At 51.3% G+C, this 15,196-nt stretch overlaps 7 protein-coding genes across 7 annotated transcripts; 2 read left to right on the top strand and 5 right to left on the bottom strand.

Annotated features, from left to right (window-relative positions):
* Nucleotides 1-438: 438 nt before the first annotated feature.
* BJY04DRAFT_223528 (uncharacterized protein) lies at nucleotides 439-1,569 on the bottom strand (the record flags this gene model as incomplete). Its single annotated transcript, XM_073717724.1, has 2 exons — nucleotides 439-1,417; nucleotides 1,478-1,569. The coding sequence occupies 2 exons, from the start codon at nucleotides 1,567-1,569 to the stop codon at nucleotides 439-441; spliced, it is 1,071 nt and encodes a 356-aa protein (XP_073565857.1).
* A 689-nt stretch (nucleotides 1,570-2,258) lies between these two features.
* Nucleotides 2,259-4,445, bottom strand: BJY04DRAFT_210919 (major facilitator superfamily domain-containing protein; the record flags this gene model as incomplete). Its single annotated transcript, XM_073714328.1, has 8 exons — nucleotides 2,259-2,330; nucleotides 2,420-2,610; nucleotides 2,701-3,004; nucleotides 3,061-3,224; nucleotides 3,310-3,581; nucleotides 3,640-3,913; nucleotides 3,974-4,067; nucleotides 4,131-4,445. 8 exons carry the CDS (start codon nucleotides 4,443-4,445, stop codon nucleotides 2,259-2,261), a joined length of 1,686 nt encoding a protein of 561 aa, XP_073565856.1.
* Nucleotides 4,446-4,884: 439 nt separating this feature from the next.
* On the bottom strand, nucleotides 4,885-6,740 carry BJY04DRAFT_223526 (sugar porter family MFS transporter; the record flags this gene model as incomplete). Its single annotated transcript, XM_073717723.1, has 6 exons — nucleotides 4,885-5,418; nucleotides 5,469-5,698; nucleotides 5,752-6,218; nucleotides 6,263-6,421; nucleotides 6,467-6,549; nucleotides 6,594-6,740. 6 exons carry the CDS (start codon nucleotides 6,738-6,740, stop codon nucleotides 4,885-4,887), a joined length of 1,620 nt encoding a protein of 539 aa, XP_073565855.1.
* Nucleotides 6,741-7,075: 335 nt separating this feature from the next.
* On the top strand, nucleotides 7,076-8,984 carry BJY04DRAFT_223525 (Zn(II)2Cys6 transcription factor; the record flags this gene model as incomplete). Its single annotated transcript, XM_073717722.1, has 6 exons — nucleotides 7,076-7,086; nucleotides 7,129-7,157; nucleotides 7,208-7,737; nucleotides 7,781-8,495; nucleotides 8,553-8,656; nucleotides 8,712-8,984. 6 exons carry the CDS (start codon nucleotides 7,076-7,078, stop codon nucleotides 8,982-8,984), a joined length of 1,662 nt encoding a protein of 553 aa, XP_073565854.1.
* A 126-nt stretch (nucleotides 8,985-9,110) lies between these two features.
* On the bottom strand, nucleotides 9,111-10,824 carry BJY04DRAFT_223524 (cytochrome P450; the record flags this gene model as incomplete). Its single annotated transcript, XM_073717721.1, has 2 exons — nucleotides 9,111-10,750; nucleotides 10,812-10,824. The coding sequence occupies 2 exons, from the start codon at nucleotides 10,822-10,824 to the stop codon at nucleotides 9,111-9,113; spliced, it is 1,653 nt and encodes a 550-aa protein (XP_073565853.1).
* Nucleotides 10,825-11,550: 726 nt separating this feature from the next.
* Nucleotides 11,551-12,624, top strand: BJY04DRAFT_223523 (ribokinase; the record flags this gene model as incomplete). Its single annotated transcript, XM_073717720.1, has 1 exon — nucleotides 11,551-12,624. One exon carries the CDS (start codon nucleotides 11,551-11,553, stop codon nucleotides 12,622-12,624), a length of 1,074 nt encoding a protein of 357 aa, XP_073565852.1.
* A 135-nt stretch (nucleotides 12,625-12,759) lies between these two features.
* Nucleotides 12,760-14,981, bottom strand: BJY04DRAFT_232057 (major facilitator superfamily domain-containing protein; the record flags this gene model as incomplete). Its single annotated transcript, XM_073719684.1, has 11 exons — nucleotides 12,760-12,835; nucleotides 12,883-13,010; nucleotides 13,063-13,127; nucleotides 13,180-13,258; nucleotides 13,303-13,471; nucleotides 13,520-13,901; nucleotides 13,950-14,095; nucleotides 14,140-14,270; nucleotides 14,381-14,461; nucleotides 14,507-14,642; nucleotides 14,691-14,981. 11 exons carry the CDS (start codon nucleotides 14,979-14,981, stop codon nucleotides 12,764-12,766), a joined length of 1,680 nt encoding a protein of 559 aa, XP_073565851.1. The 3' UTR covers nucleotides 12,760-12,763.
* Between the last annotated feature and the right edge of the window lie 215 nt (nucleotides 14,982-15,196).

Below are 15,196 nucleotides of genomic sequence, written 5' to 3'. Positions count from 1 at the left end.
AGAATTAAGAAAAGAAAAAAATAAAAGACTATTTTTAAAATAAAATAAGGTTTTTATAAATATTAGGTTATATTATTTAAGCTAACTAATATACTAGTATTATTTTAATAATATATTAAAAAAGTACTTTAGAAAGTCTTGTTAAAGTATATATATATTAATAATAATATTATTTATTTAAAAATTTTTAAGTGATATATACTAGATATATAGGAGATATTATAAATATTATAAGAAATAAACCTAAAATATAAACTTAAGAAATATAAGTTTTATATTAAAAAAATAGAGTTTTTAGGTTACTAAATTACTAAGAATAGTATCTAGGTAGAAGTATTAAAAATTAAAACTATTTAGGAATCCCTACTAAAAAATGCGTACTAGACAATAAAAGTAAACATTGTGCAGACCTCCAGACACACCGTCAATGCAGAAATCTCAATGCCAGCTCACAGTATCAGGTTGAGGCGGAGTTGCTTCCGGAGCTCCTTTATCCTTAACGAGGGATGGCCTCTTCTTCTTCCCCTTCTTGTTCTTGGATGAAAGACCACGCCGGGTGAGGTTTGCATCCACGGGCCCCACTTCAGGCATTGGTTCGAGTTCAGGCTCAGGAACGGGTTCTATACCCTTTTCAGGCTCGGGTTTGGCGTCAAGTATAATCTCCGACTCGAAGGGAGGTTCGGAATACGCCACGGAACTCAGCTCGGGCACTGATGCTGTTTCGGACTCGGGTTCAGGGTTCGGACCACTTTCGGACTCAGGTATGGACTCGGGTGCTGGATACGGCGCAGAATCCAGCTCGGGCTCTGGCTCCGGTTCTGGCACAGGCGCAGGCTCAGAAACGCGCTCGACGGTTTCTTCCAGCTCCGAAATCCGTGAGAACAGTATGCCGACAGTCAGTTGCAAGATAAATCTATCAAACCTGCTGCTCTGACCGATCGCCTTAACCAGCTCCTCTTCGTGAAAGAAGTCCCTAGATCCACTGAAGGAGTCTGCAAAGTACCCTTTCAGATAGTCCTTGAACCAGACCTCATCATCAGGAAGGCTCGGGAAGATCTCTCTTGCAGTCTCAAGCACAACTTGCAGCGATACAAAAAAACCGAAATGCTTGATATATTTCTTAGCATGTTCCTCCAGCCCAGGAAGTTCGTACTGTCTAGCTGCCTGGTACGCTAGCGCACTTCGTCGGTATTTCCTCGCGAGATCGTACCGTGGATCGAGGGTCTCATACTGGCCGGTATATAGAAAGTGGATGAAGGTGTGGCCGATATCTTCGTCAACATCAACGAGCACGATGTCTTCGCGTGGATTCGAGTCCAACTGTTGCTTGAGTTGGGGTATTTTTCGAAGAAAGTAAACAGGGATTCCGAATGTCTTCCGTCCGATGGAGACCGTTGCGATCGGATGCTCGTAAGGACTGTTATTAGCACGTCAGATTAGCTGCTGTTTTAAAGATGCTGAGATACCATGCACCCACGACGTTATGGGCTGATTGTATTCGATTTCAACCAGTTCTTCGGGAGCTTCGGGGGGCTCAGGCAGCTCGTCCATAGCCTCTGGAGGTGACATGGGCGCAATGACTCTCTTAGACTTCTTTGACTTTTTCATTTCCAGATAGAAAAAAGCTGGCAGGAGTAGAGAGGGAAGTTCTCTCAACTATTATACCCCCTCTTTGTATTGTTTGGGCCGCAAGCTGGACGCAGGTATGTGTTGTTACCAACCGCATGAACCATGCCTATACGACAAGAGGGGTTATCAGCTATATCTCGCTTGACACGTATAGGCGCGCAGTATATGTTTGCTTCTTTTTCGATGAAGGTAATCCTTGGAAAACGAGGCTAGATCCCTAATCAGGCTTAATTAGCTGTTCTCCAGCTTTTGGACTACTCTACTTTTCTGATTTGATAGGCCCATCGTTCATGCGAGCTCCCTTTAGTGCGAGTGCGGGACAACACCAAGTATTATTGAGTCTGATTTCGGCCCGTCGGGTGTAATCAACCAAAACGCCTGTCAATGACAAGAATCATGGCAGAGCTGCGGAGTGGTATACCAACTAATTAATTCATTACACTTGGCATCTCAGTTCATGCCAGTACTAAATATATTCAAGTATTTCAAGGACAATGCCTCTTTATACACAAGAGTGCTTTCATACCCACACTCATCTATACTATACCTATATCTGATTCCCTCTCATAACCATCATGTCACGGATATATACAACATCATTCATTATCATCATGTCCACACCATCAACCTCAATGCGAGAATCTAAAATCCAGCCTCTTACTCCCCTTATCCTGACTATTCTTGACGTAGTCCTCTCGTTCCTGTGACCATCAATCAGCCAGTTTCATCTCCAAATCGCCCATTCCAGCTTGATCTAGAAACAGCGATGGAGATGTGTAGTTACACATACCTCAAAACTCATTCCCCTCCAAACCCTCTCCCTCTCTTTATTCCTCCAAACATAATACGCCTTCGTCGCGACGAACATCCCAATCCCCAACAGATTCAACCCCACCAGCACCGAGAACCCCCGGTTATACCTCGGCGCATCGTCAGCGCGGAAGACGTTGTTGCCGATGATATTGCCCATTTGAACGCTCACTGCACGTGCTGTCAGTCAAACCTCTCTGTACCTCCCACCCGACCTCCATTAACAGTCCATGGTGTGAGAAAAGGAAGGGGGAGACGTACTATTATAAACAGCCGCACTAACCGTCCTTGTGCCCACATTATTCGAATTCTTACTCGTCCAGCCGACCAATATCGCATGGCAGTATGGGTAACTTAGCAGGATCACCATGACTGCGTATGTCCCCCAGGCATTGGTCATTGCGTTGGTCCAGAATTTCAACACCAGTAGACATGGAAGAACCCAGAGGGATTGGATCATTGAGACGAAAGTGCGTTCGTTTAGTCGTTCCGAGAGGTGTGTGAGGGCGTTTAGTAGGAGAATGTGTGTTATGTTGTGTGGGATTATGAGAAGGTTTGTTGTGAACTGGGTTGTTAGTATTCGTTGGGGCACGGGACTTGGGGAAGGGGATGGGGACATACGGTGTCGAAGCCCAGATTCTTCAACGTCAGCGTGATGTACGTCCGAATCGGAACCATCGGGGTATATATGATCAACCCGAGGAGATATATCGGCCATAAATCATAATCCTTCAATGACTCCCAAAGTCGAGGGAGGGTGATTGCTTCGCGGTTGTGCATGTCTCCTATAATACCGCAAGCCAGTCAGTCAACCTCATCTCTATCAATCAATTCCAATACCAAAGCCAGGAGACAGAAACAGGGTCATACCCTTCGACGGATCATCCCTTAGCACCCGATTAACCACAACTCTAACCTCACGATCGGAAAACCACCCGTTCGGCCGAAACCACGTCTTCGTTTCCACCGCTGACGCAGGCATCTTGAAGAACGACACAATCCCAATGAAGAACGTCAGCGAGCCCTCGATGAGAAACAGCCACCGCCATCCACCCCACCCCAGCACACCGCGCATGTGCAGGACGCCAAAGGCGAGGAAGGAACCGAAGATTTCAGTTACGGAGAGGGTTGTCCAGAACAGGCTTTATACGCGTTAGTTGGTTATACAAAATATTCAAGAAATGCAAGGGTGTGGCATACCTTAGTCTGGTCGGTAACTCCCGACTGGTATAGAAGTATGACAGCCACAGGACGATATCCGGGATGAAGCCTCCCTCGAGCATTCCCAATAACGACCTCGTGAGAAAGAAGGTCTTTCGACCCTGCAGTAGTGACTGAGATGTTGCCACTAGAGACCACAAGGAGATCTGAATTGGGATCCAGCGGTCTGGGCCGAGGGCTTTGGAGATTAGTTGACTGGGGAGTTCGGCGGAGAGAAAGGAGATATAGAAGATTATGTTGCCGGTGTTGTAGTCTGTACACATCTTGTTAGTGGTATTCTGTTTTCTGTTGGAAGATGGCAATGGAACTGTACCATTCGTGTTCAGACCCAAATCATCAAGCATATTGTCCGAGACGGCCTGAATGAGGTTTCCGCGGTCGACCTGGAGGCCGAAGAACATTACACACTGGACATGTATTAGCTTGCACTTATCCATCGTAAGCACAAGTATACTCTGCTCTGTACGTACCGCCCACAAACAAACCTTCCAATCGATCTTGCGCACAATCGCCCTCTCCTCCTCCTTCGACCACCTCATCTTCGGATCAAACACATGCCGGCACTCATACTCCGCTTTCTCATAAAGCGCTGCATACCGCTCCGCGACTTCTGGATCTGCGAAAGGGTTGTCCCGTAATGAAGCCTCCGCCTCGGACTCAGGGTCTAGTTCGAACGTCCCGACGCGGGAACCGTCCTTACTCCCTCGACTTGAGGAGAGATCTGTGTACGAGGATGGTTCGTGGTCTGAGAGGAGGCGCCGCGTGACTTCCTTGTCGGGGTCCATTTCATCTGCTGACAGTGCTTCTGAATTCTCTTCTGTGTCAGGCCCAAAAGTGTCTAATTCCAGCTCAACCGCGGGCTCAGGCTCAGCCTGGGACTCTAAATTGCGGGCCATTCTGAAGGAGGGTGGTGAGACTATTAATTCGGCGTGTTTGGCGACTGCTGACCGCACGCCATCGCGAGGTGAAGTCGCGTGTCGGGAGAGAATGCTTGGGGCGGTTGTATCTTGTGACGGTGTCGCAATATGCAAGGCGGGATAGAACCGCTGGTTGGTCGTGTCTGACTCGTTATATTGTCCAAAACCTGGGCTATCTCTCTAATGTTCTACAAAGATCGACCGATTCGCCATTCCGTCGCTGCAGTGGTGGTGGTGATCCGGATGGCGTCATATCGAGGGGTTCTTGCATGACTCGTTCTCTCCAACTCTCTGCTTCATAATCAGATCAAACCTCCCTCTTACTCCCACTCTCATCGTGCACTGCGAAGGTCGACGACTTCTCACTGCTCTCCTCCTGCCCAACAACCCCGGTCGACGCCTCGACATCCCCATCAGCCCGACGACTCCTCCCCCTAAACCCAGGCAACAACTTCCCCCTTCGATCAACAACAACAAACCGATCATTCTCGCCCATATAGAGCTGATCAATCTCCTCCAAACTCCTCCCCTTGGTCTCCGGATAAAACAGCCAAACCACAGCCGCAAAGGTCACATTCAGCACAAAGAAGATCATATACGTCTTCCACCGGATATTCTTAATCGCGACAGGGGCAAACTGCACAACCGCGTAGTTGAAGATCCAATCGCTGGCCGCCGCAATCGCCGCGGAATGTGTCCTGTGTCGCAGCGGCATGATTTCCGGCGCGTACATCCAGGGCACGGGGAGCCAGCCGATGGCGAAGATGGCTTCGTAGAGGAAGAGGAATGTTAAGGAGGCTTTGGCCCGGTCGGGGGTTATGTCTTTTTGCAGGATGCCAGCCTGGACGAGTTAGAATTTGGATGCAAGGAGGGTACGAGGAAGAGACGTACGCAGAGGAAACAGATTGCGCAGCCGAGGGCGCCGTAGACGAGGGGTGGGCGGCGGCCCATCTTGTCGAGGTAGAAGATTCCGAAGAAGGAGAAGACCCAGTATGTCAGGCCGAGGCCGGCGCCGACGTGCAGGGATGGGCCGTAGTCCATGCCGATGTCTGTGGTTAGAGTGTGCGGGGCGTAGAAGACGAGCAGGTTGATTCCGCTGAGTTGTTGCATTGCTTGAAGGCCTGCTGTTGTTGGTATACACGACAATAAAGGAACAGAAAGTAAATGTACTCACCAATCGCCAGCATGAAGCGGTGGCGGATCTTCAGCGGCCCATCCTTGAAGCACTCAGAGAACTTCCACTCGCCTTCTTCGAGCTCAAGGGCGATCGCGTCGTCGATCTCACGCTTCAGTGTCACGACGTCGCGGTGCTCCGGCGTGAGGTTCTTTCCGGTGATCTGGGTCAGTATGTGTGTGGCCTCCTCGTGACGGCCAGCTTGACTCAACCAGCGAGGCGACTCCGGAAGCATGACTGTCCAGAAGGTCTGGAACATGATGATGACGATCTGGAATGCGATGACTAGCCGCCACTGCACTTGTCCGCTTGCATAGGACATGCCGATGTTGAAGTAGTACGCCAGAACAATGCCAAAGGCAATCAGGTTACCTTCGATGGCAATATGCCGGCCGCGGGTATTTGCAGGAACAAGCTCAGACACCCACAGCGGGGTTGTTGCTGTGTTGAAGCCATTGCCCCAGCCGCTGGAAACGTTAGCAGTGAAGGAGAACTGGAGGACCCGACATACCAGACAATCCGGCCTACAATTAGCTGTGGGACGCCAAAGGATGCAGCTTGCAGAATTGCGCCAATGGTTTGCAGTAGGGCTCCAATATAGATACACTTCTTCCGGCCGAGGGAGCTCCCGACGAAGAAGACAGTGACTGCGCCGCAGAAACAACCGATCCTGTTATTGTTAGCAGTGCGTCATTCTGGTTATTGACATGCTCACTCGTAAATAGCACTGATTGTCCCTAGCAGACTGGCTGACGGGTGATCAAATTGCTCGAGGAAACTTTCTCTGGCAATCAACCCCTGGATCTGTTAGCTAGGGCCGAGTGTTTGTCTGGAAGACCAACACTAAGAAATCCTTGATCGTAACCAAAGAGCAAGAAACCAAAAGCACCGGCCAGAGATACATTGTTTCGTAGAGCTCGGCCTTGAACTCCGAAGAGATACTTCTGACCCTTGTACAGGGCATTGCCGGTGTCGCTGTTCGAAGCCATTGTGGTATAGAATGGATAAGAAAAGAAACCCCATATCAATCCAGATCATGCATCCGGGGTGGAGCGTATTATATCTGCACTTGGACTCGATGATGTCGTAGATGAGGCATTATCAAGAGCACCACTTGGTATTGTGGATGCTCTTGGAAGACAGAATCCCGAGGCAGACCAAGACTGCAGAAGCTATGCAAGGAAGGGCAATGATTTGCGGTAAAGTCCGGGGAGGATCTGGTTGGAGTTGGAGTCGTCTGCCTGTTTCTGGCAACTTTCTACGACCCCGAGATCTGTTCTTAACCCCCCGCTTCCTCGGGTTTCCCCAGATTCTCTCAACGACAATGAAGGCCTGGTATGGATATTCCTAGATGACAGACCTATGCTAACTAGATAGTATCCCCTGCAGCAGAAGGCACGTCAAGTGTAGGTTCCCGCTCGATGACGCTCCGGAAAGCCCGCTAACGCTCCTGCAGGCGATCGCCGACGCCCAGTCTGTGCGAGATGCGAGAAGACGAAATCGAATCAGGGATGTACCTACCCCGGAGCACGATTCCGTCGGAGCAGACTCTCCATCGCTCCTGTCAGAGACAACGTGGAGAGCCCGCCTGACGTCGCCTCGCGAGATCTCGTCCCTGACGCCACCGATTTCCGGCATCGGGCCCCTGATGAAACCCGAGATTCCAATACGGACTCCCCTCGTGATGACATAGTCTCCATACCCCGACACCCCCAGCCCCAATCGCCCCAGAGAACCCCGCGGGGAGATGCGACCCCGGCTATCCCACTCGTAACCCCACCTGCTAGCAGAGACTACGGCCTGAACCTGCTGGCGAACCTCGACCACTACGACGGGAGCAATTTGTTCATGCACGATTCCCCAAGCAACCTGAGCCTGTCGACCTACAACGGAAACTACCTGATCGACCGCAACTTCGAGCGAATCAAAGTCACCGACGAAGAAGCCACCCTCTTCCAATGCTACCTCGAGCACGCCGGAGTCTGGGTACGTACCACTCCTCACACCTCATACCAAACTAACCAGCCAGCTCGACGTCGTCTCCCCGAGTCAGTGCTTCTCCCAAACCGTCCCCAAACTCGCCCTCCACAACCCGGTCCTGTACTACTCCTGCCTCGCCTACGCCGCGCATGTCCTCTTCCTCTGGGGCCGCACCACCCGCGTCCAAGCGGACTACTACCACAACCAAGCCATCACGCTGCTAATCCCGCTACTAGACCCTAAATCCCAGTCCCAAACCCAGCTGCAGGTCCCGAACTCCACCGCGGACCTCCTAGCGACGATCGTCATCCTCCGTATGTCAGAGCAGTTCTCCGAGCCAGCAGAAGACGCACAGTGTCATCTCTTCGGCGCATTCTCGCTGCTAACAAGTACCCGCGCAAAATGGTCCCCGGGCCGGATTGATCTGCGGGGGATTGCGTTCTGGACGTTCGTTCGGCAGACGTTACGGATCTGTTTCTTATTCGAGCAGGAGTGTCGATTCGATTTGGATATTATAGACTGTAATAACATGTTGAGTCCTGCGACTGACGAGGTGTGGACGAATCGGATGACTTATTTTCTCGCAAAGGCGTGCAACATATGCTGGGATCCTGAGACTGAGTCGCGAGACAGTGATCTTGAGGCACTAGAAGACGATATCAAGGCGTGGCATGACGCGCTGCCGCAGTCGTTTAGACCGTGGTATTATCACCAGGAGCAGGCGCGGCCGTTTCCGACGGTGCGGTATTTGAGTCGATGGCATGGTACGTACAAAGTAACCCCCTTAAGGCTGAAGCTGGGTATGTTGACCCTCCGGATAGTACTCGCGTGGCAACAATACTACACAGCGAAAACCATGTTCGCCATATACCGACGCAAAGCTCAATCCCTGTCCTCCTTCCGGGATATCAATAACTACGTCAATGTATGTTCTCTTCGTCTCAATCACATGTATTTCTAGTGCTGACCACAATTTATAGTCAACAATCCTTCTCCCAGCCCGACTGACCTGCGGCGTCGTCCTCTCGGACACAGACACGGGATCCTGTATAAATGGCGCACACCTCGCATACTGGTGCGGGCAGTTCTTCACCGGCCGAGAGGAGCAACGACGGCTGCTAGAGTGGCTGGAGGGCTTCATGGGAAAGGTAAAGTGGCCGAATCGAACGTGTATCGTGCGGTTGCAGAATCTCTGGGGCGTGTCTGATGCACAAAGGGAGGGTGGGACTCTTAGTTCTCCCCCGATTGTATAGACTCAATGTATCACATTCTATAACCACGTTGAATACTGAAGTTAAGTATACGCCTGACATTACGACACACAAACTCATAACTATCATAATCCAAGTAAGACCGCGCAACTACCGTATTCTTCAAACTTACTCCCTCGGTCTCACCCTCACAAACAACTCCTTAGGATTATAATTAAAGCGCTCAACCATCTCCATCTCCTCCCCCGGATTCGCCACCTCCCACTCGAAATTCAGCACCAGCGCCGCAACAACCAGCGAAACCTCCATATACGCAAGATTCCGCCCAATACACGCCCGCGGGCCCAACGAGAAGGGGATACAGTAGTTCTTGAGATTCTGCAGTTCGCTCTCCGTACTTGTAAAGTCCACCCCATCTCCATCTCCACCTTTCTCAGACCCTCCGTCTGATGCCGAAGACGTACAAGGAGAACAAGGCAACCACCGCTCCGGAATAAACTCCCCCGCACGCCTGAACAAGCTCTCATCACGATGAACCGCATATATCGACGCCGAAACCGTCACGTCGGGCGGAATATAAACCCCCGCAATAATCGCACCCTCACCGGTCGTCCGTCTAGGCAACCCGCGCGCAACAGGCGGTCTACAGCGCCAATTCTCTTCTAGCACGGCTTTGAGGTAGGGCACTTCTTTAAGGACACTTGTTGGAGGGATTTTCAGCTCCGCATTGTTACTGGAGGCTTTTAGATCTTGTGGCAGGGCGGCGTGCAATTCCCTGTAGAGTTTCCTCTGCACGCGCGGGGTGGTAGAGAGGAGGAAGATGGCGTTTGTGAGGGTTGACTGCGTCGTGTCGTTTCCGGCGTCGAGCATTGTTGCGCATTCGGCGATGAGTTCGTCGACGGGCATTGGGAGCGGTCTTTTTTCGGTGGGTTTTGTCGGGAAGGAGGAGAAGAGGTCTGGTTTGGAGGGTTCGTTTGCTAGTCTGTGCAGGACTTGGAAGCGGGACATGCCGCCGAAGGCGACTCCTGCTTTGTTTCCGAGGCTGGGGGAGAGGAGGGAGCGGGTAAGGTTGTAGAATGGATGAGTTAGCTGGCCGATTGTGCTGTTAAAGCGGGAGGCGGAGTGGAAGGAGTGCATTGCGTGGACGTGGGTTGTTTTACCACTGGGATCGGTGGAGGGGCAGAGGTCGTTGCCCTTTTTCAGGAAGTGGTAGTTGTTTGTGAAGAGCATGGAGGTCACGGCGTCGTAGGCGAACATGTTGAGCCAGGGGCGGATGTCGAAGGATCCAGTTGCGGTGACCGGGTACTCGTCTTCGGACCCTAGCATTCCCCCTTTAGATTTTATGGTGATTGCGCGGTAGAGATCTGCTACGCAGGACATGACCCGCGGCTCCATGGCTGTGATCTCCCGTGCGGAGAATACGTGTGCGAGGCTGCGTCTTTTTCCCGAGTGGATGGATTTGTCGGTTGCTTGTGAGAGAGAGGGGTTGCCGTCTGCGACGTTGGAATAGAAGTCATCTTTTCGGAGGGAAGTGCCGTGGCCGTAGATGTCTTTGTAGGCTGCTGGGTCTGTGAAGGAGATGTGGTTTGGTGCGATGCGTAAGATGGGTCCGTGCTTTTGGTGATAGGAGTAGATGGTTGTTGTTTGGGCGCAGTTGTGCGAGTAGTACATCGACCAGAGGGGAGTTAGGGCAGCGAGGGGAGAAGGCGTGGGAAAGCGTCGGAGTTCTTTGGGATCCTTGAAGTAGGCTATGACTGCGTGGATGAGGTAGAGGACAGGCGTGAGGAGCGCAAGCACCGCAACTAGGGCTGGTGGTTGGTTAGTAGGTGTTATTGCCAGTCGGGGTGAAATTAGGGCTGGCTGTCTTACAGAGTGAGAGCATATCGGGCACGCCTGAAGCAAGACTTTGCATATAGGCTTGTTGTTGCCGAAGAGGATCGAGCTCAATGTTTAGCACGAATACTCGCCGAGGTCTCAAGTCGACTTTATGTCTTGGACGGTGGTGACGGGCATACTTGCGCTCGTGACCTCCTCAGGTGCTTTTCGGGTCAGAACCAGTACTGACTACATAGAGAGCAAACAGCCTCGTTGGCGCGCATGTCAGTCATCCCCGTAGATGGCCAGCAATTGCGGGGATGTATACTTCGGGATTTCAACCAATCACAGTCCCCATAGAGATAAATCCCGATCTTCCTAATGAGGTATTATTTCCCGACCTCCGGCAAGGGCCTGATCCTCTGATTATCGGGATTTTGTTCATGAATATAGCTCCCAAAATAACGAGTATAGCTGCAAGCCCAGGCCGACTCGCGTAGACCCAATGGATTTTGCACTACAGGTTTCGCAAAGAGCTTCACATCACAAGCCGACGAAATCCTCAAGGTCGATCTTCTCCATCTCCTCCAACCTCTCTCTTCGCCTATATCGCTCTCACCAAGTCAAATTTCTTCTGTGCATTATCTCCATCTACACAGAGACTACCCGCGCTGAAGTCTCACTGACTACATAACTCACCCAAGCAGCTATCACCACCACCACACACAGCCTTCCATACCCCGAACAAACCAGCTCCACAATACCTAGGATACACACACCCCTTCCAACAAACATGCCCCCTCCCCCTCTAATCCAAATAATCGGCTCCCTAAACACCGACATAACAACCCTAACCCCACGGATCCCGTCACCAGGCGAAACCCTAACCGCAACCTCAACGACACTCTCCCCCGGCGGGAAAGGCGGGAACCAAGCTGTCGCTGTTGGACGCGCCTCGTTCACCTCCCCCGGGGTCCAGGATATCGACGTTGAGATGATCGGCGCGGTTGGTGGGGATGATGAATTCTTTGCCCGGATTATCGAGCCTGTGTTGAACGACAGTGGTGTGCGCACGGGTCTTGTCAGGGAGATAAAAGGTGCTATGACGGGCCGGTCGATTATCATCGTTGATGAGGGGCGGAATGGCGAGAATCGGATTATGTTTGTGCCCGGGGCGAACTATGAGGGGATGCGGGATGCAGCAGCCATCTTGGGGGTTGAATCAGTACTACAGGATGCAGGTGGTGTTAGCGGGACAACAGAAGAGAGAGTGCCCGATGTCGTTGTCATGCAGGGTGAGATCCCTGCTGAGACGACCTTCTTGCTTCTGCGGCACTTCAACGAGCCTGGAAGGAAGACGGCCGTGGTGTTTAACCCGGCGCCGATGTATACGGAGGGGATACCGGTTGATGCGTTGGTTGGTGTTGCGGCGTTGGTTGTTAATGAGACGGAGGCTGTTCTTCTCTCGAGATGGCTTAACCTTGTTCTACCGCTAGATCTCGAGCAGGAGGGAGAGGAGGTGTCAATGTCTGCGTTCGATCCGTTGGCTGATAGCCTCCTGCATCTCGGCGTGCGAAATCTGGTTGTGACTCTAGGAGGGCAGGGCGTGTATTTTGCTAATGGGTGTGGTGTGAGGGGTCATGTTCCTGCTTGGAAGGTGGAGAGGGTGGTTGATACGACTGCCGCGGGAGATACATTTACGGGCTTCTTTGCTGCGTATTTGGCGAGGCATCTTGGGTGTGGATCTGGAGGGGGCTTGAATACGTTTGATGTCAAGGGGGCTGTGAAGTATGCGAATCGGGCTGCTGCGAAGTGTGTACAGAGGAGTGGGTCGATGGGGAGTATTCCTTATGGGTATGAGTGCTAGTGTAGACAGAAATAAAGAGATGGAATAGCAATTGTTAAATAGAGGGCCAAATGGTCGCGAACTTGGTTCTTGGCCTGAATCCGCTTTGGGTCGCGAAGTCTATCTGGAATCATTTCCATGGTGTTGAGAACGAGACTGTCTAGGAGGCAAACCTAAAGTCCAACCTCTTGTTCCCCTGGTCTGTCGTCGTGTTGAGATATTCTTCCTTCTCCTGCGATATATTAGCTCTAGCTATATTGCCGATTCGTGTGTACTCACATCATCCGTCTTCTGATCCCAAATCTTATCCCGCTGCTTATTCCTCCAAAGGTAGTAGCATTTCGCAAAAACATAGAGACAGATATTCAAGCAATTGATCCCAATCAGGACACGGTTACCACGGCGATCTGGACACATTAGCCTTGCGATGTTCCAGTATGATACCACTGAATGGCTTACAAAGAGGCTTGTCATCTTCACGGTAGATGTTCGATGAGATGATCGACTGAAGCTGGACCATCATGCTGGTGATATGTTAGTTCCGGTCACTTGTACAGTAGCCGAATGATTACTTACTTGTACACAGCAGCGGAAACAGTTCGAGTGCGGACCGTATTCGAGTTGGAACTGCACCAGCCGACTTGCATAGGGTGCGCTGCGAAGGTCAGTCTGTGACAGCGATATTCCGAGAATACATACGGGTTGGGTATGATAGTAGCACGGTAACAAGCGCATACGTCCCCCATCGAGGTGCACCCTCAGGGAGCACAGCGAGAGCAATAAGACAAGGTAGGAACCAGAACTGTGCGACTAGTCCGAGGTACGCGCGTTGATTGATTTTGACGGAGACGTAGGTTAGGATCAGCATCTGTCGAGGTCAGCTATGTACACTACATTATGAATATTAAAATCCTACGTTAATTGTAGTCGCGATCTGCGCCGGAATACTCAGCAAATTCGAATTAAACGTATCAAACCCCAACTGGCGCAACGTCAAGGTGAGATACTGATCGGGCGGACCAGGCGGCATGCCAAAGGTAATCCCAATAGCATAGATCGGCCACAGATCATAATCGCAGAGTGACTTCCAGAGCAGTTTCGGGGTGATTGCTTGTCGATTATGCATGTCGCCCTTGGACGGATCGTCGCGGAGGATACGGTTCACCATGATCTTTTCTTCGTGCTCGTTGAACCATCCTTTCGGTCGCCACCAGGCTTTGGTTTGAGTTGGTGATGGGGCCATCTGGAAGATCGACCAGATGCCGATGGCGAGGGTGATGAGGCCTTCGATTAGAAAGCTGGGTTGTTAGTCGAGAGTTCGTAGATATAGTCGGGGACGAGCTTACAGCCATCTCCACCCTTCCTGGCCGTGCGTTCCACGCATGTGCAGAACACCGTATGCGATGAGAGGCGATATTACGTCGGTGAGGCGGTTGGCCATCCAGAAGATGGCTAGACGGAGTGGGAGCTCGTCGCTTTTGAAGAAGTATGACTGCTGAATTAGCTAGGAATTGTTATACAGAGAGAGTAACATACCAAGTAGAGAATAATATCGGGAATGAACCCGCCCTGTAGAACACCGATAATCACACGCAGAGCAAGGAATGAGGCCCTGCTGTTGAGCCAAAACTGCGCAGCAGAGGCGATGCTCCAAAGGCACATCTGGGCTGGAATCTGTGGGAATTAGCAGGCTTCTGTGACATGCAAGACTACTTACCCATCGGTCCGGTCCTGCTACAGTTAGTACACGATGAAAACACTATGGCTGATGACATACCTATTTTCTTACTGATCAGCTGGGATGGAAGTTCGGCGAGCAGGAATGCAACCCTGAACAGGGTGTTTCCCAGGTTATAGTCTAACAGTCTCAGCATCCGACCCGAGGAAAAGTCGGTGTACATACCGTTCGTGTCTAGACCCATATCATCCAAGAAGTTATCTGTATTTGCCTGACTGATGTTGCTTCGATCGAGGTCGAGGGCGAAGAAGGCCAGCGCCGCCCACAGAGTGACCTTCCAATCGATCTTCCACACCAGGGGCTGGAGCTTGTTAGTGTGTTGCCATAACCACTAACCGCATATACATACCCTTTCCTCCTTCCACGTCCACCTGAAACTAGGATCAAACCGGTGCAAGTTCTCATACTTAGGGTGCGGCTGGAAGAACTGTGCACGCTTGGGGTCATCGTACACGGAGGGCTGGGTGGCGATCTCATTAGGATCGCGCTTTTTGCGTCTAGAGAAAAAGCTTGCGACTGCGGGTTGGGGTGGTTCGGCTTGGGTAACCTGGTGAGGATTGTCTCTTGAGTCGTCCGAGGAGTCCTTGGTCGAGCGCTCGCGGATGTTGGCCGTTTTGTCGTTTGACTCGATGTCAGGCATGTTGTCAATGGGCGGCAAGCTACATTCTACAATAGAGATAATAGCGGCACGCGGTAGTCTTTATAGCTATGGCGATCTCAACTACAAAGGGGACTTCGTGCAGGGATGTGGTTATTGACGCCAAAATGACATGCTTTGCTGCGTGGGAGCAACGGGTGTTCTCCTCTCTTGGTAACCTGCCGCTGAAGGGGATACGGCTCTTGGCCGCAGTGAGG

This window comes from Aspergillus karnatakaensis, assembly GCF_047715665.1.
Source record: "Aspergillus karnatakaensis strain CBS 102800 unplaced genomic scaffold BJY04scaffold_73, whole genome shotgun sequence".
In the NCBI taxonomy this organism is placed as follows: domain Eukaryota; kingdom Fungi; phylum Ascomycota; class Eurotiomycetes; order Eurotiales; family Aspergillaceae; genus Aspergillus; species Aspergillus karnatakaensis.
Note: the sequence above shows the minus strand (reverse complement) of the source record. Positions and strands in the feature narration are given on the sequence as shown.